This window comes from Trichosurus vulpecula, chromosome 5, assembly GCF_011100635.1.
Source record: "Trichosurus vulpecula isolate mTriVul1 chromosome 5, mTriVul1.pri, whole genome shotgun sequence".
In the NCBI taxonomy this organism is placed as follows: domain Eukaryota; kingdom Metazoa; phylum Chordata; class Mammalia; order Diprotodontia; family Phalangeridae; genus Trichosurus; species Trichosurus vulpecula.
In genome coordinates, this window is record NC_050577.1 from 109,545,701 (window position 1) to 109,571,252 (window position 25,552).

The 25,552-nt window shown below is 41.5% G+C and overlaps 1 protein-coding gene across 1 annotated transcript in view; it reads left to right on the forward strand.

Moving 5' to 3' along the window:
• The window catches only part of CREB3L2 (cAMP responsive element binding protein 3 like 2), a 173,066-nt gene extending 149,964 nt beyond the window's left edge, over nt 1-23,102 (forward strand). The window contains exons 9-12 of the mRNA XM_036760362.1: nt 15,225-15,324; nt 15,639-15,765; nt 17,819-18,053; nt 19,957-23,102. Of these exons, the coding sequence (XP_036616257.1) occupies nt 15,225-15,324; nt 15,639-15,765; nt 17,819-18,053; nt 19,957-20,032 (538 nt within the window). The 3' untranslated portion in view covers nt 20,033-23,102. The remainder of the gene's footprint in view (nt 1-15,224; nt 15,325-15,638; nt 15,766-17,818; nt 18,054-19,956) is intronic.
• The last annotated feature ends 2,450 nt before the right edge of the window (nt 23,103-25,552 follow it).

Consider the following 25,552-nt stretch of genomic DNA (forward strand, 5'->3'; position numbering starts at 1 on the left):
CCAGTGCATGACACATGGTAGGCACCATGTAAATGGTTATTCCCCTAATCATTACAACAGTCTTGCAAGGTAGATGTTATTATTAGCATCCCCATTTTACAGATGAAGAAAATGAGTTTGAGAGAGATTTAGTGGCTTTGTCTAGGGTCACACAACTGGTGAGTAAGTGTCTGACTCCAAGTCCAGTGCTCTATCTACTATGCCACCTAGCTGTATCATATAAATACAATGAACTTGGGCAAGCTTTCTGGGTCTCATTTTCCTCGGCTTTAAAAACAAAGGGTTGAACATGATAATCACAAAGGTCCCCTCTAGCTCAAAATCTATGACCTTATTCCCCCCCCACCCCACTCCTGCTATCACTTGGAAGGAAGGAAGTCTTCTAACTTGTTACCCAGGTCCTTATCTGTCTGTCTGTCTGTCTCCGTCTCTTCCTCTCCCCTCCCCCTTCCTTCTCTTTCCTTCGCTTTCCCTCCCTCTCCCTCCCAAGTATATGGTTTTAACAAATGGGCCAAATTGTTCGTCTGTGAGATAAATCCAGTGTAGAAAAGGGAAGAGTTCATTAAAAAACAAAAACAAACCAGGATCCTGGAATTTGTTCTGAATTCTGCCAGGTGCCATTGTTTAATCATCCCTCTTGCCACACGGGGGCAGAAGGAGTGAAGCTGTGAGTTATGCACTGTCACCCAGGGCCAAGGAGGTTGTTTTTTGCCTGGATCTTGGTCCGAGGAATGTAGTTTCAGACATAAGATCCCAGGACTTGGAGATGGAAGGCACCTATAAAGACTGCACAGCACAACCTCCTTACATAACCCCCTTCTACTGCAACTGAGGAAATGGAGACGTTGAGACTTGCCTAGGATTACATGGGTAATAGTCATAATTAATAATAATAGAAATAGGGATAAGGCTTGAACCTGAAATTTCATTGGTACGGTCAGTTAGTCAATAGGTATTTTTAGCCACCCATTATGCACCCACTTAGCACTATGCTAAGCACTGGGGATACAAAGAAAAGCAAAAATGGTCCATGATCTCAAGGGGCTTATATAGGCTAATGGGGAACTCCCAGTGAGGAGACTCCTTCTACCAACACTGATAGAGAAGCTTTGCTACAATTTAGTCTTAGAGAACTGCCTGGAGCACTTCGAGGTTAATCGACCCACCATGGTCACAGAGCCAGTGTGTGTCAGAGATGAGACTTGAACCCAGGTCTTCCTGGATGTGAAGCATACTCTCTAACCACTGTGCCATGCTGCCTCTCTAATAATAATAACTCCTATTTATGTAGCACTTCGAAGTTAACATTGAACTTCTCTCATAGTAGCCTTATAAGACAGGAAATACTGAATATTCTCTCCATTTTATGGATGAGATCACTGAGGCTCTTCAGTAAATTTCCTGAATTAGTCAAAGTAGGAAGCGAGCATTTGCTTCTGATTCAAGGTCAACAAGGCATTTAGGTTGGTAGAGTAGACGAGAGTTCTGGGTTTGGGGTCAGGAAGATTTGAACTCAAATCCTGCCTCAGCCATTAACTAACTTTGTGACCCTGGGCTACCTCTCTGGGCCTCCATTTTGGACTAATGGCCTCTAAATCCCCTTCCTGCTCTTAATCGATGATCCTCTGACCCAGGACCCTTTCGGCTTCTCTACATTTATCCAGACAGCCTCCATGATACAGTAGAACTGCTCTACAGGACAGACGAGGAGCAGCATCCCTATCCTAGGCAGTGATTCCACCTTCTCAGGCTGTGACTCCATGTTATTACTGTGTCAGGGAAGCTAATTTGACCCATGTTATATCCAGAGCCATGCTTTCTTAGGGAGCATTCTTCTTACTGTTGTTTTCCAAAGTAGAAGGACATAGTGGCAAGAGGGCTGAATCTGGAGTTGAAGAACCTGAGTTTGAATGCTGCTTCTGCCCCTTAACTACCTGTGTGACTCTGGCTGGGCAATCACTTAACCTCTGATCCTCATTTTCCTCATTTGTGAAGTAAGGGTGGCTGATAATAGATGAACACTAAGGTCCCTTCCAGCTCTAAATACACAATCCTATGAGTTCACATTATCCTATAATAAGATATTAGTTCAGATAGAAACACAATTAGTGGAAAGTATTACTTAGCTTAGGGAGTTACTAGAGTTTGGGACAGGAAGTCCATCTAGATTTTCTTTCTGACTTTGTTACTGACTCATATAATCTTGCACAACCCAAGCATCTCCTGTTTTTTCATCTGTATTCCTAAAATGATTGTATGTGGGCTTCTCTCAACACCAAAGGATTCTCTTACGTATATGAAATCAGGGTCAGCTTTGGGCAAAAGTGAGAAGTAAGGAAATTTTTCCCTGGAGTTTCTCTGTCTCCTTTCTTGATGTTTCTCTCCTTACCTTGAGTGCCTGGTTCCCACCAATGTCCTGCTGTGGTATCCCACTCCAGACTTCCCTCCTCAGCTGTTTCCCCAAGTTTTGGACTTTTCTCAATCCCTTCCCACATGAAAACTTACCTGTCCTGATAAAACAGTGCCTCTAAGGTGTTGGAGGCTGAGCAGGGGGTCAGTGTGTCACCCATCTCAGAGGGGTTTTTTTTTAAAGGAGAGTTGGGGTGCTGTTCAACCTGCGATTTCATTGGTAACTCATTTCATTTTCAACTCCTAATGGGGGCAAATGTGGATTCAAATCCTGCTTCTGACACTTACCACCTTTGTGAACCTGGACAAGCCACTTATCCTCTCTAGGCCTCAGGTTCCTCAGCTCTAAAATGGACATAATATAACAGCACCCAACTTCCAAGGTTGTTGATCAAACGAGATGATATTAATGAAGTATTTAGCACAGTGCCTGGCAAATAGTAGGTGCTTAATACATGCTTGTTCCCTCCTCTCATCCCATCCGGTGTGTTCATGAGACAGAAGGGGAGAGGAAGAGAGATAGTAAGGAGGTGGAGGGGGAAAGAGGCAGGAAAACAAGAGGCAGGTGAGGCCTGTGGGTCATTGTTCTACATAATGGGACTGGGGATAGAGGATAGGCCAAAAGTGAGACCAGGGCTTTCCAGGTCTAGTGAGCAACCAAAACTGCAAAGTACCTCACCCTCAAGGTGAAAATTCATGTTGAGAATCCTAAGCCAACCATTTTCCCGGTGTGTATTGCTGCTTGTGTTGGGCCCAGCTGCCGCTGTGCATGTTGCTTCATGCCCAGGTGAGAGCAAACTTCCCAGCTAAACTCAAGGGATGTGGACAATGCCAGAAAACTGGAAGAAGATGGGTGAGAAGGAGGAGGAGGAGGGGAAAGGGAGAGGAGGGAGCTTTCTAACCCCTCTGTTCCAGGCCCCAGAGGAGCTTCCCTCTGCAGAGACAGTGTGAAATCACATTCACGCCTATTCTGCTGAGGTGATCCACTAATTGAATGTCATCAGGAAATGTGTAAGATGGGAGCGAGGTGGTTCCCCAGGGTCCCCCCCCCCCACCTTCTTTAAGACTGTGCATTTTCTCCCAACATTATGTTGGCAGGGTTTGAGCTTGGTTTCCACTCCTGTCCTGTCTTGAGTCATTCAATTCTATAAACTCTTAGTTCAGAGTGACCTTCTCCTTCCTTGAGGCCCCCCTGCCCCCCTTCTCTTTTTAAAACAACCTCCTTCCCATGACAGGTTCCTTTTTCTGTTCTCATTTTCTCCCTTTCTTCTTATTCCTCCCCCTCTGCCTCCTCCCTTCCTTTTTTATGCACACCAGCTGGCCAATTTCTTCTACTTTTCTTACTTCCTACTTCTATTATCTTCATTGGCTCTCTACCTATACATCTTGACTGCTCCTGATTCTGAACAGTCAGCTTCCTCCAGCTCTGATTTGTTAGCTCAAAAATGCAAGCCCTGAAAGGGCAATTATCTAGGGAGTCCAGTTTGACCAGCTTATTTTAAAGTTGGGGAAGCCAAGCCAGAAAGGTACAATGACTTTCCCGAAGTCCCACAGCTCAATTAGTGGCCGAGCTAGGGTTAGATCTTCATTTTCCTCATTGCCAGTAGAGGCCTTTCCCCGCCATATCATCTTGCCTCTCTGAACTCAGTCATATAGTGAAAGGGGATTTGGTATCAGAGGCCCTGGGTTCAAATCTTGGTTCTTATGGTCTGAAAGTCACTTTACTGATCTGGGCCTCAGTGTCCTTATTTCTAAAATGAGGAGGTTGTAGTTGATCTCTAAATTCCCCTCTAGATCTAAATCTATATAACTATGTATTCTTATCTCTTCTACTCTCTCACCCTCCAATTATTTGAAAACCGATTCTTCTATTCCTTCTATACTACCATTCTTCCCAATGTATGCCCCATTGTATAGCCCGCTTTGAAGTTTTTCTAGGGCCAATAACCTTTCCTAGCTTCTCTATTTGTTGTCAGAAACAAGCATTGTTTATTCAGTTTTGCCTTTGTACCTTTGCCCACACCGTTCTCCCTACTCAAAATATAATTTCACTGCCTCTCTTTAGCAAGGCCATGTGGATCTGAGAGTCAATGGGAGACCTGAGTTCTAGTCCCAACTGCCCCATGAACTTGGTTGTGTGACCTTGGGGGAAGTGCTTACCTTCCCTAGATATTGGTTTCTTTATCTGTAAAATGAGTGAGTCAAACTAAATGATGCTGAAGATCCCTTCTCTCTTTGGAGTTTCTGAAACTCTATGTGGACTCCTCTTGTCTTTTCCAATGTGATATAGTGGACATAGGGCTCTACTCAAAGTCATAAAGACCTTCTCATTTCACTTCTGTTTTCTCTGCAAAGAAGAATGATCTTTACACTGGAAATGACACAACAAAAAGCAACTAATAGGGAGCTGATGCCCAAGATAGGAATGGAGATAGTTAGAAAGCAAACCTACCTGCATTTAATGAATTCAGGTCACCTCATCCAGGTGAACTAAGTCCTCAGGTCCTGAAAGAACTACCAAATGTGTGAGTAGAGATGTTGTTAGTAAATATTTGAAAGATCATGGAAAATGAGAGATACCACAAGACTGAGGGAGGGCAAGTGTTGACCTAATTTTCCAAAAAAAGGGAAGAGAATTGAGTCTGCCAATCATCAGTGAGCTTGACTTGGATTCATGGGAAATTCTTGATGGGAAGCCAGTCTGGCTTCATCAGGAATGGATCATTCAGGCCTAACCTCATTTCTCTTTGAATTTCTCAGGACATCAGTAGTAGTAGATGAAGGGAATGCTATGGATGTAGATTACCTAGATTTTAGTGAGGCCTTTGATGAAGTATCTCATTATTCTTGTGGAGAAGATGGAGAAATATGGATTAGTCATCTCAAACTCAAATGGCAGGTGTGGGGGAAGAGGCACTAAACCATACATAAGGATCCCTGCAGGTTGCATATTAACTTAGAAAACCATATATTAACATTATCCATGTTCAATTGTATTTTATTTATTTTGTTAAATATTTCTCAATTGCATTTTAATTTATCTTGGGCCCAGTATTTGGCACCCCTAGATTAGATGATGTTAAAATCAGTTAGATGCAGAACAGGTTGGATAGCTACGCTTAATTATTAATGGTTTAATGTCAGCATTGCAAGAGGTCTCCAGATAAGTATGCTAGGGGTCTGTGCTTGGCTCTGTTCTATTTAACATTTTCTTTGATGACTTGGATAAAAGCATAAATGGTACGCTCATCAAACTTACAGATGACACAAATCTGGTAGGATATGTAATACACTGGATGATAAAGTCAGTGTCCAGAAGGATCTTGTTTGGGCTGAATCTATGAAATTCAATAGGGATAAATGTAAAGTCTTAGACTTGAGCTCCAAGAAGTCTTGATGGGGAGGAACAAATAGATAGCGTTTGTTCTGAAAACGATCAGGGCTTTTAGTGAACTGCAAGCCCAAGATGCATCCGCAATATGATGTGACAACTAAAAAAGTTAATGCAATGTTGGGCAGCATCAGGTGGGGCTGAGTTTCCAGGGAAAGAGAGGCAGTAATCCCACCATACCCTCCTTATGTCAGACTTCATTTGGAGTATTGTGCTTAATTCTGGGCATCATGGTTTGGGAAGGACGTTGCTAAGCAGGAGAGTGTACAGAGGGCACCCAGGGTGGTGAAGGGCTTTGAGTTCATGACATATGAGGAACAATTGAAGGTACAGGGCATGTTTATCCTGGGAAAAAGATTCAGAGGGGACATGGTAGCTGTCTTCAGGTTTGGTGGGTTGTTGAATGAAGCAGAAATTTTGCTTGTCCTCAGAGGGTTGAACCAGGAGCAATGGGTGGGAGGTTAATTGTAAAGAGGCCAGTTTAGGAAAATATTCTTAGAATTTGAACTGTCCAAAAGCAAAATGGTGAAAGAGATGGTAGATTTTCCCCCCTTGGAAGTCTTCAGACAAAGGGTTGGATGACCTCTTGGGAGTATTCCTTTGCATATGGGTTGGACTAGATGGTCCCTAAGTTTCCTTTCAGTTCTCAAATTCTGTAATTCTATGCCTTAGATGCTTACTAAACTACGGTTATGGCAAATCATATGACCTCTCTGTGCTTCAATTTTCCCGTTTTACATATGGGGATAATAATACTTTATAAATATCTTACAGGGTTGTTGTAAGGTTCAAAAGGATAATGTTATATGAAATTTTTTGTAAACCTTAAAGCACTATGTAAATGTCAATTATTTAATTTCTCCCCTACCCTTGATCTCCTCTTCTATCTTCTGGGCAATAACCAAGCCATTTTCTTTACCTTCCCTTCATTTCCTGTTTTTGTAGCTCCATACTGCTGCTGATCAGTTTGCATGTTCTTTATATGTATTTTTATGCTGCTTATCATGTATAAGGTCTAATATCCTCTGTCAGATTATATATTTCTTCCCTTTTCTCTAGGGGTTCTGCACACATTGATAAATATTGATGGCTATCTTTGGCTATACCCTTCTAACCTCATATCTTATCTCTGCACCATTCTCCTCTCTTGGCTTCCTAGCTTTACATCTTGCCAATAAATTGTGGACGTTTAGGTGAGAATGTGTTTGAGCTGGAGGGTTCTTAGGTGCTAGAAGGAATCCCCCGGAGAAGAGATAAGGCATCACAGACTGTAATGTGGTGGGAAAGCAAGAATTTCTGTGGCTCTAAGCAAAAATGTCAGCATTTTCATGTCTCTTTACCCTTTGTTAATTGCAAAATAAACAGATCTCCAGCTGTGGAGGGTCTATATGGGTGATATTTATATCTACAAAGAGAAGATTATGTCTGTGCCTTCTACTTGAAGACCATTGTCCCATGAGTAATTAATCCTAAACAAGCCAAGTAAATATGTTGTCAGTATTCTGTTTTTTGAAAGAGATATTGAAAAGCTAGAGTCAGATCAGAGGAGGCAAAGGGACTATGATGGCAAAGGAACTAAAAAACATGCCATGTAAGAAAAAAAGTGGGGAACTAGGAATCTTTCACGTGGAGAAGAATTGGGTTCTGGGCATGATAGCTAGCTTTCAAATATTTGAAGAACTGTTCCGTGGAATAGAGATTAGATTTGTTCCATTTGTCACCAGAGAATGAAGGGAAAGAATTTAGGACATATTGGTAGCAGTTGTGGTAGGAGACAGATTTCCACTTTTAAGGAAAATTTTCCAACAATTAGAGCTGTCCAAAAATCAAATGAGCTAGGGAGATTGAGTTCCTCATTGCTAGATTAGGGAAGAGGAAGCTAGATGACCATTTGTTGGGGATGTTGCAGTGGAAATTTCTGCTTGGGCGCAGCGGGGTGACAGACTAGACATGTAGAATTGGGGAGTCATCATTTATCAAATGAGCTAGGGAGATTGAGTTCCTCATTGCTGGATTAGGGAAGTGGAAGCTAGATGACCATTTGTTGGGGATGTTGCAGTGGAGATTTCTGCTTGGGCGCAGCGGGGTGACAGACTAGACATGTAGCTTTGGGGAGACCATTGCAAGTCATCATTTATCAAGTGATTTTCCTCAAATGGAGTGTCTACTGCTAGTTGGAAAGTTTAGTTGGAGTGAGCACTCTCTGTAAAATGCCATATTTAATGGAGCCTTAGAGAACTCTGACAGTGATCGAGATTGGATCTGGGATTAGTATAGGGAACTCTTTGTTGGGAAATTCCATCTACCAATGCACCTGTTGGTAGTGCTGATAGTCTTCGAGATGTGTCTAGAGTGCTGAGAGACCAAGTGCTTTGCTCCAAGCCAGTATGAGTCAGAGGCAGGAGGCTTGAACCCAGAGGTTACAGTCATGAGGTTGGCTTCCTGGCTATGAGGTTGACCCTCCACCATGTCATTCTGCTTCTCCTAATTCTTGAGATCAAGGATCTTTGATAATAGTGAATGATTAGAACTTCTAATTTGTAATTAGAAGGCTACTGGTGTAGTTTCCCCATAGTGACTTAAGGTTGGTTTTCATACAATCAGAGAATCTCAGAGTGGACAGAGACCTCAGAGCCCATCTAGTCCAACCTATTCTGTGACAAGAACCCCCTGTATGATATACCTGACAAATAGTCATTCATTTTTTAATTTGAAGACCTCTAGTGGGGAAGAACCCATCACCTCTTAAGGTGCCATATTCTGCTTTTATTTAGCTCTGATTGTTGGGGAGTTTTTCCTTAAATCAAGCTAAAATCTGCCTCTTTGAAGTTTCTGTCCTTAGGTCTGTCCTCTGGGGCCAAATGGAACAAATTGAATCCCTCTTTCACATTACCATTTTAAACATTTGAAGTGAGCTCTTGTGATTGCCCCTCAAACACCTGCACCCTCCCCCAAGTCTTCTGTTCTGCAGAGTAAACATTTCTAGTTCCTTCATTGAATCCTTAGAAATCTCAGTTAATATCAGGTCAAAAAATGAGCTGCCCCATTCTCCTCTGCAAGCTCCAACCCTCACTGCCCATCTCTTTTTCCTTTGGCCTTTTCTGGATGATTCTTTACATGAAGGCACCTACGGATCTACTGTTTTAAGGACAAACAGCTGCATCCTTAGGTGGTCCAGCTCCATTTCTTTTGTGGAAGAGCCTCTATCTGTTGGTTAGCTCCAATTGATCAGCAGTCCTTTTTCTTCCCTTTCTCCCCTTTGTCACTTTTCTTCCACTATCGCACATCCTGACATTCTCTTTTTAGATCCTTATTCTCCTTTGTGTTTACATTGAAACTTTTCTTCTGTGATTTTTTTTTTCTTTTAAAGGAACACTCTAATTCCCTGGAAAGTAGAAGTGTGTTTTCTCTTTTAAGAGGGAGTCTAGACTGCTCCTTGAGCGTAGATAATGCTTACTCGGCTATGGAAAAGAAACAAACACACATATACTATTGAGGGTCTCTGCAAAAATCCTTACTTTCTGGAATCAAGATCCTCAGTCCTTTGCCCTTCTTGCTAGTAGCTTTTGTGACAAACTTTCTTGGAGTACATTAGTAGCTACACCTAACTTCCTTTCCTTTACTTCACCAACTTCTTTCCCTTTCCTATCCTTCAGCTCAATTCTGGGTCTTCCTTTTCCTTCTCTTCATGTTTCCTTCTTTTCTTTTTTTCTTGAGTCCTCCCAGATTTCCCTTTCCCAGACTCAGTGTCTCTTGGGGACTTGATTTAAATAAATAACCATATTTATTGTCTTTGATAAATAAAGACTGCTGATATAGTAGAAGAAGTAACCATGGCCCAACATTCTTAGTGATTTCTCAAACTATAGATAGGAAAAACATCAAGTTCTGTACTGTGTCTCTTATTATAGGATTAAATCTCACAATTTAGTCCAATTTTGAATGTTTTACTAAATCTTTTTCGAAGCATCTCCCAAGATATTGGATAATACTTTATTTTGAGCCAGAATGGCAGCTGGCTTTGACTGCTCTTTTGTAAGGACCTAAACAAGGAAAGCTTCTTATTTTTTTTTTATACCTCATCATGGGACAACATCCATTTTTTTCCACAGAGTGCTGGACATACCTCCTTAATAAATTGTGGAAAATCTGTTTGAAAAAATGTGTGCTGGGATTGTTCAGAGGGTGTTCTTTATGCTGAAATAAGACCATGCTCCTGGAAATCCATGAATTCATTAAACCTTAAGTAGTAATGATTGCTGATTATTAACAATACTATAATAAAGAAAAATAAGTATAGATTGAGCTTTAAATGCACCATTGGATTTGCCATACAATTGGCTTTTAATCCCTTTACTTTTAAAAACAATTTTGTTCATTTCATCTGATGGCTTCCAGGCAGGCTGACATCATGGATCTCTTAGCTTCAGAGTATGAGTCTGCCCTAGCTACATCACCAAAACAATCATATCATCCCACACCTACTTAAGGTATGTGGTCAGCAGCTGTCCCTTAATGGATGGGAAACTTTTTTTTAATGGCCAGACTTTCAATTCAATTCAGCAAACATTTATTAATCACTACTCTGTACAAATAACAGAGCTTATTGCTCCATTAAGATAGAGCCTAAGGCATGAGAATTTGTTCTTAGATAGGGTCCCTGAAATGTATAATTTGAAAAGGAGGTGGGCTAATCATTTAGCAAAACTGAGAGTTAGACACTCTTGAGTTCAATTTCTAAAGACTTAAAGGAAGATCTTCATCTAGTTGGATAGATCTTTTGTAATGGATTTCAGAGGAGATTTGGATCACAGTGGAGGGGAAGGTATGCCTGGGTTGCAACTTTTGCTGTATTGGAGGAAATACAGGAGGAATTAGGTTTGGGGTACATGGAAATATTGAAGCATAAGTATGTTTTCTACAACCCTATATCTTGAGCATCCTTTGAGGTAGCCTAGAAAGTTAGTTCTCACATGGTGTTTCTTATTAATATGAATGTGAGTAAATTGGATAGTGGTAGTGATGGTGAAGACATGATGGTATTTAGTCACTATAGTTTAATACTTCAGAAGATATTGTGACTTCGTTAGTTTGGGTATTTCTTTCACCAATGTAGATTACAACCCTTCCATGACTTAGTAAATGGTTTCATGAGTTGCTAGGGTAAAAAAAGTCATCACTTGCTGGACAATCTTCTGGTGACAAACCTCTTTGAATTTAGCTAAGAAAATCCTTACAGGGGACACTCAACTTTATCACTGGACTCCTACTAAAAACCTTTCTAGGTAGGCCTTGGCAGAGCTTGTCCTCTAATGATATACTGGATTATATTTTTGTTTTATTTTAATTTATTTTTGTCTGTGCCTGTGGTTTCCTCAGTGTAGGCAACTCCCTTTACCATTGCAGATAAACAATTTGTCTATAACTTAAGAGTCTTAGGGGGCAGCTAGGTGGGGCAGGGGATAGAGTGCCAGTTCTGGAGTCAGGAAGACATGTCAGACATTTACTAGCTGTGTGACCTTGGGCAGCTCACTTAACCCTGTTTGCTTCAGTTTCCTCATCTGTAAAATGAGCTGGAGAAGAAAATGGCAAACCACTCTAGTATCTTTGCCAAGAAAACCCTAAATGGGGTCATGGAGAGTTGAACATGACTGGAAAATGACTGAACAATCTATAGTCTTAGAGGGTTTTGTTGTTGTTTGTCCTTCATCCTCGAAGAGGACCATGACATCAGGGAGGTGATGCCATAACATGCAAATAAATTGGATTTGAGTGAGGGCTGTGCAAGGTCACCAGCCTCACTTTCTCCTCCAGAGCCATCTGGGTCCAGTGGCAAAATATAGATCAGTGGGACTAGAGATGGCCCTGGATGCAGTGGAAGACCTTGGCCTTTTTAAGCTAAGGTCTTTAACACTGTTAGAACACTAAAGGATTAAATGATTTATCTTTAGTTAAACATAATTTTTCAACCATGGCTAGTTTGTGTCACAAGCAGGACTTGAGCTCAAACCTTCTTGTCTCCTAAAATGGTTCTTATTCTACTATGCCATGATGCTTCTAGCCTTGCAGTGCCTAAGATCAGTTCTATTGCATGAGATCAGATTAGGCTTTTAGTGGAGGATTTGGGTTATCATCAGTGGGATATTGTTAGCTAATGTTTAGGTGGTCATTCTTGGACTGGTGGACTCAAGTTGGTTGAGTGCACCATGCTGATGCTGAAATTTCTGCTTCCCATATGGACCACATAACCTGTCTCATACCCTTAGCTACATGTAGGAACCTCAGTAACATATGTCCTTAGTCACAAGGGGTGTGGGGCAAGAGTGTACTTCTGTACTTCTAGAAGAACAACTTAAAGTGCATTTTCTACTGAGGATGGATTAACAAGGTTACCATGCATATGAAACTTTCATTTGGTTATTGTTAATGTCAGTTCTCTTTATAGCTTTATTATTTAGTGTTGAGGTTATCATATTATTGTCAATGTTTTGGTTATGTAATTTGATTTAGGGGAATTTGTGGTCAGCATTTGCATAATTTAGGATTGATTTAGATCATAGACCATGGAACGTTAGAATTGGCAGGAACCAGAAACATCTAGTCCAGGGGTGGGAAACCTGTGCCTTTGAAGTCTCAGGTTCCCCACCCCTGGTCTAGTTCAATTCCTTCATTCCTCAGGTGAGAGAAAATTGAGCCTCTGCCAGTGCTGGTGAGCCTTATTCCAGATCACGGCCAAAGTCAAGTGTTTGTTCGTTTGTTTTCATTTTGAAGTATGCATTTCATGGCTCTAAACAGTATGGGGCAAGGGTTCTTAATCTTTTTTGGAGTCATGAACTCCTTTGGTAGTCTAGTGAAGCTTATGGAACCCTTCTCAGGAGGTTTTCAAATAAATAGCATTATAAAGGAAACCAATTATATTGAAATACAGTTATGAAAATATTTAAAAACCTAGTTTGTAAAGCCTAAGTTAAGAACCTTATTATAGGAGCATCTAAAACCAGTTAATATTTTGTGAGTCTTTGGTTGAGCCCTATGATTTCAGTGTAGGGATTTCCCATCATCTCTGTAGATTGGCAACTCCTCTGCGATTCAAAATCTTTAAACAGACCTGGAACACTGAAAGGTTAAATACAGGGTCACAAAGAGAGTATTGATGGTGAGGCTTACACCCAGGTCCTCTTCATCTACTGTTCCATGCTACCTCATGTTTCCAGGGTCTGTTGTAAAAATGAATTAATACATTTTTGAGTGAATTGTATTTGTCTCTGCTAGTTTCAACTCAGCCTTGCTGATGGGCGGGGTCATCAGAATTTTATTTCGACTGGCTGTCAATTTCAATGGCACCGTCTCAGAAAGGGACAAACAGCACATTCCAAGACAAGTTACCCCTCAATATAGACAGAGGAATCAGGGAGCCTCCTTGCAAATTCTAACCTTGCTACCTATTATCTCTATGACCTTGGACAAGTCACTTAGCTTTCTCTGGGGTCTAGGTTCCTCATCTGTAAAGTGATGGGGCTGGAGTAGATGGCCTCTGAGGTCTATTCTAGCCATAAATCAATGATTCTGTGATTCTCCCTTTTATTTGAAGTGGAAACTTCCTTTGTGAATGTATTTATCTCAGCAGAGTTGACCTAGAAGCTTCTAGAAGACAAGAACCTGTGTCTTCTGGGTTCAGGGTACAGTTATCTTTATGTTTTGAAAAGTGCTGCCAACAAATAAATAATGGTGGATACTGACCTCAGAAATGACTCTGGTGCTTGATTTCTTGAAAAGCCCCTGATACCCATTATGTTTTGTTCATTTGCGCATTTCTCAGAAAGAAAAGAGTGAATGACCTCTGGGACACTGTAACATGCTGTCTTTCATTGAAACTCATTACTGAGTCAGGTGGGAGAAGCTTTCTCCCAAATGATTTTCCTTCCCTTAAGAAAACGCATAACATCTTCACATGTGTCATCCTTATCCAAAATAGTGTCTTTGATTTCTGCATCACTAATATGATGGACCACTAGGCATATCTTTGTCATTGTGTATCTACTTCTCTCTCATGTGCTTTTCAGGTATGATGGAACAGTTTTCTTCATCACGTTAAAAATATGTGCTAGAATGCTTTGTGGGAGGGACCTTACTGAATTTAAGTTCAATGAATATTTCTTAAACATCTACCATGCGAAAAATATTATGCTACCCCAAAGCTTACTTTTTTGTCCTCAAAAGATGATGGAGATAGGCATCTTGAAGACAGGACTACAGTTTCTACAGGCCCTTCTATTAATGTTTGACTCTTATCACAATTCCATAACTGGCAACATTCAAAATTGCATCTTTAATGTTAGATTGAAAGTCCTATATGGAGCCTGTGTGATGGATTAACTTCTGCACAAAATCTTTTCTTTTTAATAGCTTCTTTTATTCAGAACAACATCCTGGTCCATGGGCTGATTTAGTAAGATAACACTGATGAGGGAAGCAGAAAGATGGCGGATATATTCCCAGCTGTTCACCAAGCTCCCTTGGGGCAGGCTTTATACTTGTCTAGCAATAGAATAGTTTCATTATCCTCTGGTAAGCCTCTGGGTCTAAAATGACCTCTCTCTAAAGGTACAAAAAGATGACAGAATCAGTTACTGTAGAGATACCTTATGCTTTCCAAGGTTCAAGTACAGTACTGAGGTGCTGTTTCCCAACATACTCCTAGATAGATGATGAATTTTGAGATGTAGGAAGCTGTCATTGCTCATCATCCATGGCTGTTCTTTGCAGTCAGTGTCTACTGCTTGCTACCAATATTCATGGCCACTATTGATCAATATCTTCTCTCTCTTTTTTTTTCTTTTTCTATGAAAAGACTGGCTTTTTAAAAAAAAGGTGTTGCCTGTCAGTTGTAATCTGTCTTTCTGCATGGGAACCAGTCTCGACAGGTGTCTTCTCTGAATTGTCTTGGTTGTTTGCAGGTTTCCATGTGTTTCCATGTGCCTAGGGATGTCTCTTATGTCTCTAAAAGGGGAGCTATTACAGAAGACTGGATAGCTGAAGTCTTGCTAGACTATTATTATGATACACAATTGCCTAGTATTGCAGTTATTTGCATATTTCTCTGATCTCACCTACAAAATTATAAGCTCTTGCCTGGCAGGGGCTAGGTCTTCATTCATATTCCCAGTACTCGATATATATTTGTTGAACTCATGATCAATAATGGTGACAGCTGTGCTGGAAGGCATTAGCTCTTATGTATCTTGCTTTTTAGGAAAGAAGGTTGTTTTGGTTTTTTCTTTGCCAGAATCACTATGTACTTTTTGTTAAAAACCAGACACAAAACCATAGGGAACAATTGTTTCCTGAAGCACAGCAGGGAAGGGAGCCTGCTTATCTCTGAGATTCCTTTCAGGGTTGTTTTTTTCACATGTCACCCCTGCAGAACCCTCCTGCAACAGCTCCAGAGGCTCCAGTCTATGGTTGTGGGCAAGGTTTCCCGTTCCTGCAAAGCAGCCAGCACTCAGACAGGCACTTGTCTCATGGTGAGTCCCAAGGGGTAGAGGCTTTAAAAAATAAATAGAGTCATAGAAACTCTCCTCATCTAATTCTTACTGTCTTTATTTCCTCCCAATGCATTGTTTCAATGCTAAGGCGATGGAGAAGTGGGAAAGCCGTACTCGAGGTTGTCACTGTTTCTGTGTGTTTAATTGCCTGATCTTTGACCTTGAGTCTTGTTAGCATGAAGCTCTTGCTATAAGGAGAGGAGTTTCTCTTGTTTCCACCTCCATGCTGAAAATTTGCTCTGTGCTGTTTTTGCCTATAATTACAAACTCCCAATGTTTTCTTTCTCATCCAGGTTGTTGTGCTATGTTTTGCTGTTGTGTTTGGCAGCTTCTCTCAGAGCTACGGGCCCTATCCCTCTGCTACCAAGATGGTGCTTCCAAGCCAACATTCTACTCCAGAATCATACACAGCCTCTGTTGGTAAGGGAGTGAATTCTACCACTGCCTATCAGTTATCTTTCTTTCTCTTCTCTCTTCTTTCCTGTTTTCCTTCTTTCCTTTTCTATTTTTCCTTCCCCTTTCCATTTTTCCTTTCCTTTTCTTCTGAGAGGGCATCCTTTGACAAATCCCTAACTCTTCTTCCCGAGCTATGATATGGCTTTTCTGGCCCTCTGGGGACCTTTTCTCCTCTTGACATTTGGAGGGGGAATCTCTACCTGGAAGGGTCTTGAAGTTAATAGGTCTTTTTTTTCCCTGAGAAAGAGATTCTGAAAATTTGAGTACAAGAACACCTGGGGTGCTCTCATGACTCATGGTAGGATTCTGAGGCTACAAAGATGCTAGATACTAGGTACCAGGTAGAGAAGTTACCTGTGGTGAGAAGGAAGAAAGAACAGTGGCACAGGAATATAGGTAAAGTGAAGAAGCATAATTAGGTAAGGAATCTCCTCAATGAAGACCAAAGATGCAAGGTAGTAGAATTAACAGGACTGTTGGAGGTCTTCTGTTGAGTGGGAAAATTATTAGTGTCTATTTTGTTTAGCTAGTCAATGACCAAGTAAAATACCCAACTCAGTTTATCAGAAAGAGTATTCACTTTTGTCCCTCCAATTTCTACTTTCATATGACAGACTTTAAGGCACTTTACATTGAAAGGAAGAGAGTCCCAAGGGGAGGAATAGGTTTTTCCAAACTTTCCTTGTCCCTCCCACCCTAGCTTTGGGACTCCATTTGCCTCTTCCAAAACTCCCCAGGTGTTCCTCCAGAAACTGAGTACAAGCAACATTTTAACTTCAGAGAAGTGAAAAAGTGAAAAGAGTAATTTATTTTATAGAATATAAAGCCTGGGGCTTTAGGAATTTTCTGGTCTGACTATATAGTGAATACTAGAATAACCAGAATTTAAGAATACATTGGAGGACCAAGATTCATCACTTGATGCAATGCATTTTTTTTTATACGTAAGGCAAAGAAAATAGGAGGATGATTGTTTTTATTTCAAAGTAAGATTATAATATTTTTGCATCAGGAATGCCTAGTATTAAGTGATGACACCTACTGGTAAAATGTGATATTCTAACCCAACTATATTAGCCATCTGAATAGCCATAAAAAAATAGAACCAAAATGCTCATCGTTGCAAGATGTGGAATTAGAAGATCTGAGATAGGAAAAATGTATTTATTGTCAAGGAGGGGATCTTGACTTCAGAGAAAGTGCTGCTAAGTTCTAAAAGTGATCAAAAGCATTTCAAGCAAGAGTGATGCTCTTGTACCATAATGACAAGATTACCACAGGAAGGAGCAGCAGCTTAGAAGCACATTTTAAGTGGTCTGTTGGGAAATGCCCACCATTTCTGCTTCCACCCACTAACTGTGGGAATGTAGCTACAGATCGTAAGGGAAGTTAACAGGAAAAATTAGATGTACATTGAGGCAATACTGTTATTCAATTAAGTGTGATGGATGCTTGAACTGTGACTTATAGCTTTAGCTTGGAGATGGCCATGGTAACTCTCTTGTTATCTTTATACTCTGTTTTCCTCCTTGAAGTATAGAACAGAGTTGCCCTGGTCCTCTCTAGGTTTGGGCTTCCCCAAATCCCTGGTGGTCACCACCATCTACATATTGCTCCCCAGAAATAAGGATGAGGTAGAAGTTGAGGATGTGGAGGTTTATAATATCAAGGAATTTGGGATGATAACTCCTTGTGTTGATGTTCTTTTGTATTGTTCCTTTCAGTACAGTATCATTTTTAATCATCATGGAAACCCAGCTTCAGTTCCTAGGCACACTTTCTCTTGTTCGCCCTCTCGCTCTTTCTCTCTCTCTCTCTCGCTCTCGCTCATGCTCTCTCTTTCAGACATTTAGCATTTTAGGGTCTATCCTGAATAGTGGTAGCTGTTATTTGAAAGAGGTGACAGCACCCAGCCCCCAAGGCTCTTTATTGCTTGTGGAGGCCTGCATTGTAAGACTGACCATGGTTAGGGTATACTTGATCATTTCTTGCCTCTGTTTCCCTATTCTGTCCTTAGTGAGATCCAGGAGTCTGCTGATCTATGAAGAACCCCCTCCCCTGGAGGAGTCTCAGAGCCTAGGCTTTCCTGGGGATCGAGGGGACATTGAGGACAGAGAAAGAGGGCCCCCAGTCCTTGGGATGTCCATGTTGGAGCCAAGACCCAGGGCTGAAGAGGCCGATGTTGCTCAGTTCAGGATATCAAATGAGACGAGGTTAGAGAAGGCAGTGCTATTGGAAATTGGGCAGCACAGGTGAGTGGAATGGAAACACGCTTATTTTCCTCTGCTTTGAGGTTTGCAAGACCATCTATTGGAACCTAGCTGGAGACGTAGTTTTGTGACCTCTAATGACCACGTGAGCTTTGTTTAGTGACTAGACTAGATGCCCTTTCCTGACATCACTGAGCAGGAGTGGAGACTAGGGCAATCATAATCCATTAGTAGCGCTATGTAGCATAATGGATTATGATTGCCCTAGTCTCCACTCCTGCTCAGTGATGCCAGGAAAGGGGCTGTAGGGATCTCTGCTGCCTGTTAGCCGCTGCTATGAGTTGGAAATCCGGAGTGAGGACTGCAGTAAGCCCTACACATTAGTAGCTACTTAAGTAACAGTAGGGAGCTGGAACATGGAGAACTCAGCTGCCCACATACCCAGCATAGGTTAACCTCCAGTTTGAGAAGTTTTAGGTTGGGTTTTTTTTTAAACCTCAAGAGGTTGGCTTTTTTATATGACATTACATTGAAATTTGGTTTGGCCTAAGCTGGAGTTTACCTTTTTGCTGTCTATGAAAAAAAGCAAATGGATGCTATGGATGCTGCTAATTTCATATGACCCATCTACTCATTAAAACAAGGACCCTATACTTGCTGGTGGTTTTTAAAGCAATTAATACAAGTTACAATAATAATCAAAAAAGACTATGGAAAACTTTCATTATTCTAGGCAAAGCACTGTGGCAAATATAGAGAAAATAAGAAATGAAATGAGGAATGAGAAAACAAGAGAGAGAAAGGAGAGGAGAGAGAAGAGGAAAGGAGAAAAAGAAAAGAGGAGGGGAGGGGAGGAAAGAGAAGAAGAGGAGAAAAATAGAGGGGAGAGAGACAGAGAGAAACAGACAGACAGACAATGGAGGGAGAGAGGAAAGAGAATATTTACACAGTGGGGGAAAAGCACTGACTTTGGAGTCAGCAAGAACTGGGCTCAAGTTCATGCCCTTTGACTAGCTCACCCCAAGGGTCGTTGTGAGTAGGACAGTGGAAAGAGCTCTGGCTTTGAAGTCAGAGGAACTGAACTTCATTCAAATCCCACCTTTGCCAGTTATTACCCCTGTGACCCTGGGCACCACTGTCTTACTCTGTCTTGGCTAGTAATGGAAATTAACTGCACACAGATGTATAGGTTTCATGGCACTTTTGTAGGCACATTATTTATTTGGTCCTCACAACAACCCTGTGGAGTAAGCAAGGCAGGAATTTGATTCCCATTTTACAGATGAAAAAAATTGTAGCTGAGAGAAATTTAAGGCCATACCTAAGGTCACATGGCTACTGCCAGGTTGGAGGCTTTTCTTGCTATTCACTAGTGTCCCATTCACCCATTTATACACTCTACTGCACCTAGCTCCCTCCACCACCCAAGCATTTCTCTTTTCAGTGATCTTCACTTAAGGGTTTGAATCCAGGTACATTTACTTGCATATCTGCCTCCGAAACTTAATAGTTGTGTAACCCTGGGCAATGGATGTAGAGTTGACCATAGACTACAGAGGCCATCTAGTCCCACCCCCTCATTTTTACAGGTGAGGAAACAAACTCAGGGAGATTAAGTGGCCTAGGAGGATAGGACTGTTGATACAGAGCTTGAAGGAATCTTAGAAGTTGTCTAGTCCCACCCTTTCATTTTACAGGTGAGGAAATTAAGGCACAGAAGTTGGAACTAGTAAGTTTCTGAGATGGTATTTGAACCTAGGTCTTCCTGACTCTAAGCTCAGGTCTCTATCCATTACACCATGCTGCCTTGCCCAGTAAGAGGGAAAATGCCTGATTTAGTTAGCAAAAACTAGATGGCCAAACCTTGTGTAATAGAGGGCAGGGGAGGGAGGGTATTGTAGCTGTAGTTATTAAGTGATGACTAATATTTTTTTCCCCTTTACAGGGTCGGCTCCAAACTGGAGGCAAATGAAACACTCAAAGTCATCGAAATTGACAGAAGAGTCAATGCTACTTTTTAAGGAGCTTCTTCATCTCCCCTTCTTCCTTACCTCCTCCTTCACTCCCATTTCCTTTCTCATTAAATAGAACCGCCCGACCTTAATCAAAGCACTGCAGAGCATTAATGTGGGCTGAGAAGAGAGGCTGGGACTTCAGCATATATACTGAGGGATCTTGATCTCCTTCTTGAATGCCATTCCTTTCTTTTCCCTACATGTGTTTCTCTTTCCCTCATTGCCACAGAAAATTATTTTAGGGTTAGGGAGTAGATCACAGGCCTCTTTCCAACAACTGTGCCAAGAAGTTGTTCCCTAGCCCTCAGCACTGTGGCAAGACCAATATTAGAGGAAGAGACCAGTCTTAGCAAAGAGAACCCCAGAAGTCTCTTTATGAGAAGTGGCTGACCACTACCTATCTGGTTTGTCCAGGTGTTTAAGCCTTGGGGTGGGTAGGTGGGTGAGAGGTCAAACTGAGATCACCAGGATGAAGCCTCTACAGATTTTTAAAAGAACTGTCAGGAAAACACATCAACATTCTTCTTTCCAACCTACTCTCCTTATGTTTCCACCATTTGGGTTCCCCATTACCACCTCCTCTTCTCAAGACTACAGGTATAATACCTGAGGGAATGAGGCTTTCCTACTCTAGATCTCCTCATCTGTTCTTGTTGCTTATAGTTTCTTCCTCCCCCTTTCCTCTCCATCCATCCATATACCCAGAGTTCTACCTCCCGAACTTCTCCTTGTTGTAAATAGTATTTATTAGCTTTCTGAGGCTTCCCTCTGGCAGCCAAACTGAAGAGATTAGATGCCTCCCCCTCAGCTTAGCCAGAGGCTTGAACTGAGCTTTGGCATTGAGAGGGTGTGGGAGGCTCTGAATCCTGCCCCTTCCCCACCCTTCCTCATACCCCTACTTCCTAGCCCTAATTTCATTTCTTTTTTTTTTTTTTACCTTAAGCCTGTAAGAAAATTATAGGTCGATAGCAGCCCCTTGGGCATGTAACTTCCAGAAACAGAACACCAAACTCTGCCTCTTTCTAGGCAGATTCATCTGGGCTCCTTCAGCCCAGGAACCCGTCTCCTTCCCTGTTTCTTTATGAAGGAAGTCTAAAAGTCCTGTACCTGGGACCAGGGACTCCTGAGCTTTGCCTCTCTGGACTCTTGCCTTTAACTTTTCTTGGGCTGTCTGTTCCAGTGACCCTACCCGTGCTACAAGGAATACTTTTCGGTTCCTTGAATTGGTGGGGCAGATAACTCTGGCACTCACATGCTTGTTTATTTGTTTGTTTTTCTTGAGAGCCTTTGGCTCCTCTGCCCCTACTTATCCAAAGAGACCTAACTTAATTGACCTTTGTGCCTTTATTTTTTTATGATTTAAAGTAAACTTTTTATAAAAGAAAAAAAATTCTTCCCCTTCTTGTATGAATAGGCAGCAGAAATTGCCTTTTTTAATTGTACAATGTAACAAGCTCTCATTTTTTTCCTCTAGCTTGTAAAATATTTTTGTAGGAAAATTGTTTTCATTTCGTACTTACATCTATAACCTCTCTTTCTCTGCTTCAAAGTCCCATCTGTCCATTCTGTTATTGCATGCTACAATTAAGAGGGATTCTCAAAATGATCCATGGGCCTCCGATCCAATAGCAGGTAACAGGATTTGGCATCATTAACATTCCCTATCTTATCTTGTAAATGGATTTCTGTTTTGTCTGCTCTGGTCCATTTTGGGGATCACAGGTGTTCTTTCTCTGTCCCTACTCTATTGCATATGCCCTGAGTTCCTGCTTTCTATTCTCATACCAGATGTTTGATCATAGATCATAGAATCATAAATTGTTACGCCAGAACAGGTCCTTAAAAACCATTTCCCTGGGCCCTGGGTGGTACCAGTAGGAGTTGGGAGAGGGGGGGAATGGGGAAGAGAGAAGAAAGGCCATTTCTGATTTTCTCTTCTCTTTGATTTTAATTGAACACATGGAATTTTAGAGCTTTGGAGTAATATTAGAAATCATCTAACCCCCTAATTTTTACAGATGAAGAAATTGAGGCAAAGTGAACTAACAAAGCCACATGTGGCAGAGCTGGGATTAGAACTGATGTTTCCTGCCTCCCAGTCTAAAATTCACTATGCCATACTGCTCAGTTGGTTGATGGAGTTAAACAAGTTGAGGCTCAAGGGATTTTAAAGGAGAGATTCCCATTTTTGAAGGAATGGAGTGAGAGGACAACCCAGTGCAATGATCTCCATCCTTCCTGCACCATCTTGGATGTCAATGATCACTAGTTGTGACTAATAGTGGAAGACTCATTACTTTGTACAAAATGAAGCAGATTTTCAGTGAAGATTGGCTTTCAGGAATTCCCCTGGCCTGTGCTTTGACCCCACCACACCCCACCTCATCTGTCGGTGATGGGAAAGCCAGAGAACGGTCTCACCAGCAGTAAATTGTGTGACATTGTTCTTGTCAGTGGAACATGCTTTAAGTCTGCTTCTGAGTGCCTTTGAATGGCCTGCTACCTAGTGATATCTGGAAGAGCCCTTGGCGTGGAGGCTGAAGACCAATATACAAGTCTAGGCTCTGTCACTTAATAGATGTCTGATAATGGCAAGTTCCTTAATTTGTTTAAACTTCTGTTTCCTCATCTGTAAAATTCCCGCACTGCCTACCTCACAGGGTTGTTGCGAGGATCAAATGAGATAATGTATGTAAAGCGCTTTATAAACCTTTAAGTGTAATGTTGTAAATGTAAGCTATTATTATTATTGTTATATTATTATTAAGTAGCTTAATAAGCATCCTTTTAAGGGGCACCATGGGCTTCATCATAGCAGATGCAGAATGACCAGACTAGGAAGAATGGATGTGTAAATTCTGCCTGGTCATTAGCTTCACCCAGAACCACCAGTGGGTTTGATTTATGTTAATTTCCTGTAGTGTAGTCCATGTCCAAGATGCCTGCTTTGCCCTGATGATTTCAGCAGCTCCCAAGTATTGGCAGGAGTTGGAGTCTAGGGAGCTTAAGTGTTGATGAATCAGGATATTAGAGGAGCCATAAAATAAATAAATAAACTATATTTGTGGAAATCAAACATATGGCATGTGTTAACTTCAATCATGTTTTCAGCATGTAGATAAGTTTTGTTTTGTTTTTCTCCCCCACCCCCTTTGGCAACACATTTGGGTGATAGGACATCACACTGCAATTCTTTCTACTGTTACCAGTCAGTCCTTCCATCACCAAAGCCTCTCTGTAACATAACTGCACCTTCTGTCTGCTCTGCCCACTCCCCATTCCACACCCCCCCTCCCCCATGGCACTTCCACTCCCCCAACCCATTTCTTCCACAGAGCTGGAGTGGTTTTTGGAGAAACCATTCCCATTTCCCAGTGATCAGTCTCTTCAGAGCACTCTCGCTTTTTATTGGGAAAGGGAAACCATAAATGAGAAGCATCAGTGCCATTTTAAAAGAGATTTTCACAGACCTTTTGGGCCTTTCCTCCCCACCTAGACCCCATCTAATGCCAGAAATGTTGTGCCGGTTTGGTTGGTGTTAGCACTAGAGAGCTCTTCATTGCCGAGCATTTTCACTGGTAAGGGACTCACTTTTTCCTTTCAAAGTGAAAAGTTATAGGTACCTTTGGCAGTCATATCTTTTCCCATTATGCATCCAGTTTTCCCTTGTCACCCCTTTCCAACCCCCCCTTCCCCCCATCCTACTCTGTTTAACTTGAATTCTGGTAGATGGCTGTGAATTAATCCTTTGTTCCCACAGAGTGCCTGCGCTGAGGTTATTTCACTCTGACCCTGCATTTTGCTACCCAAGTCTCTTTTTATCAGGATCCAGCTGTTTCTCTACTTCGTCTCTGCCCTCCAATTTCCTTAGGCCAAGCACCCAAGGATCAATTCAGACACCCAGCAGCAAATAGCACAAACCTCGTGAAATGAGTGTTTTGCTATAAGATATGGCACTATATATGTGCGGCTAGGTGTCACAGTAAATAGAGCACCAGGCTTGGAATCAGGAAGACTCATCTTCATGAGTTCAAATCTGGCTTCATACGCTAATTATGGACAAATCACTTCACCCTGTTTGCCTCAGTTTCCTCTTCTGTAAAATGAGCTGGAGAAGGAAATGGCAAACATTCTAGCATCTTTGCCAAGAAAATTCCAAATAGGAATCATGAAGAATAGAAGAACACTGAACAAAAAATAGCATGGCACTGTATGGGAGTGGCAACATCTTCTAGGACTGAGGAAAAGGCCAGTCCATGGACTTTAGGGCTGATCTTACAAATATATGTGTGTGTGTCTGTGTGTCTGTGTGTCTGTCTGCATGTTGGAGGAGGGGGGAGGAGTAAGGAATGGGGTAGCTTCCTACATCTGTGACCTCAGGCATACAAGGAAATCTGGCCACCTCTAGTATCATCTCTATCCATGTATCGTGATGGGTGAAATTAAGTCCTTGGAACTATTATCTCCAAGAATCCTTATATTCAAATAAATAAGTCCCTGGGAAGGATAACCCATGTAAGATAGTTCCTTCGGTAGATCGAAAGATTTGGGACTTTGTTGGTTTGGGTACTCCAAACCTTAGTCGATTTTTCCGTGATTTGTTATACACCTCTTTAATTCATCACCTGGTGCCTGACTTTGGGGGCATTAATTTTTCAGTGAGCAGGCACCTAAGGGAAGAGATTCTGGGAGTGGGGAAAGATAACATTGCAATGAGAAATAGGAGGATGCCAAAAACAAACTGCCTATTTCTAAGTTTTTTGAAGATAGGCTTTGAATAAGCTTTTAAGAAACAGGGAACATGAACAAATAGCTCCTTAAGCTAAGAACTGCCTGGCCTCAAAATACAAGGCAACCTGGTAACTCCCATCTCCTTGCTTCACACAAACCCCTTTCTTTCAAGACAAAAAACTTGCCTGGATTTGCCTTGGCCCTGACAAATCAGGACCTGCCTGGTTTCACATAATTTTTTAGAAATGACTTAAAAAACAGTGTAAAGAAGAGATTTTATTTATATTTTTAAATTTTGTTTTGTTCGCACCCATTAGTTCAAGTTGTTTCTAAAATGATTTCTTGAAAATAAGCTTATAAGAGAGACATTAAGGGAAGAGTGGGGCTCCTTCTATCAGGAAGGCTCCCCATTGAAGACCCAATTGTTGAGATAATTAAGAAGACAGGACAAGATTAAGGGTGTCATGGCCTTACCAGAGCATTTTTCTCGTGCCAGATAAGGTAGATCATTTAGGGGCCAGACTCAAAATCTGACATTTCCATCAGTACTCCCTCTATTGGTGGCCTGGCTTGGCAACTAAGTAGGTATATTGAAATAGAAATGCCATTCAGTTATGTTCCCCCCACACTCCAAACCTGAGATGACTCCACCCTGAGGCCAAAACCCTAGTGATATTGTCCGACCTGAACTCATTCCTCAATGATTAAAAAACCGACTGAGTCATATCCTTTCAATCCCAATGATTCCGAACCCCAGTTGTCATCATTAAAACCCCATTCTCCATCACCTGCTGC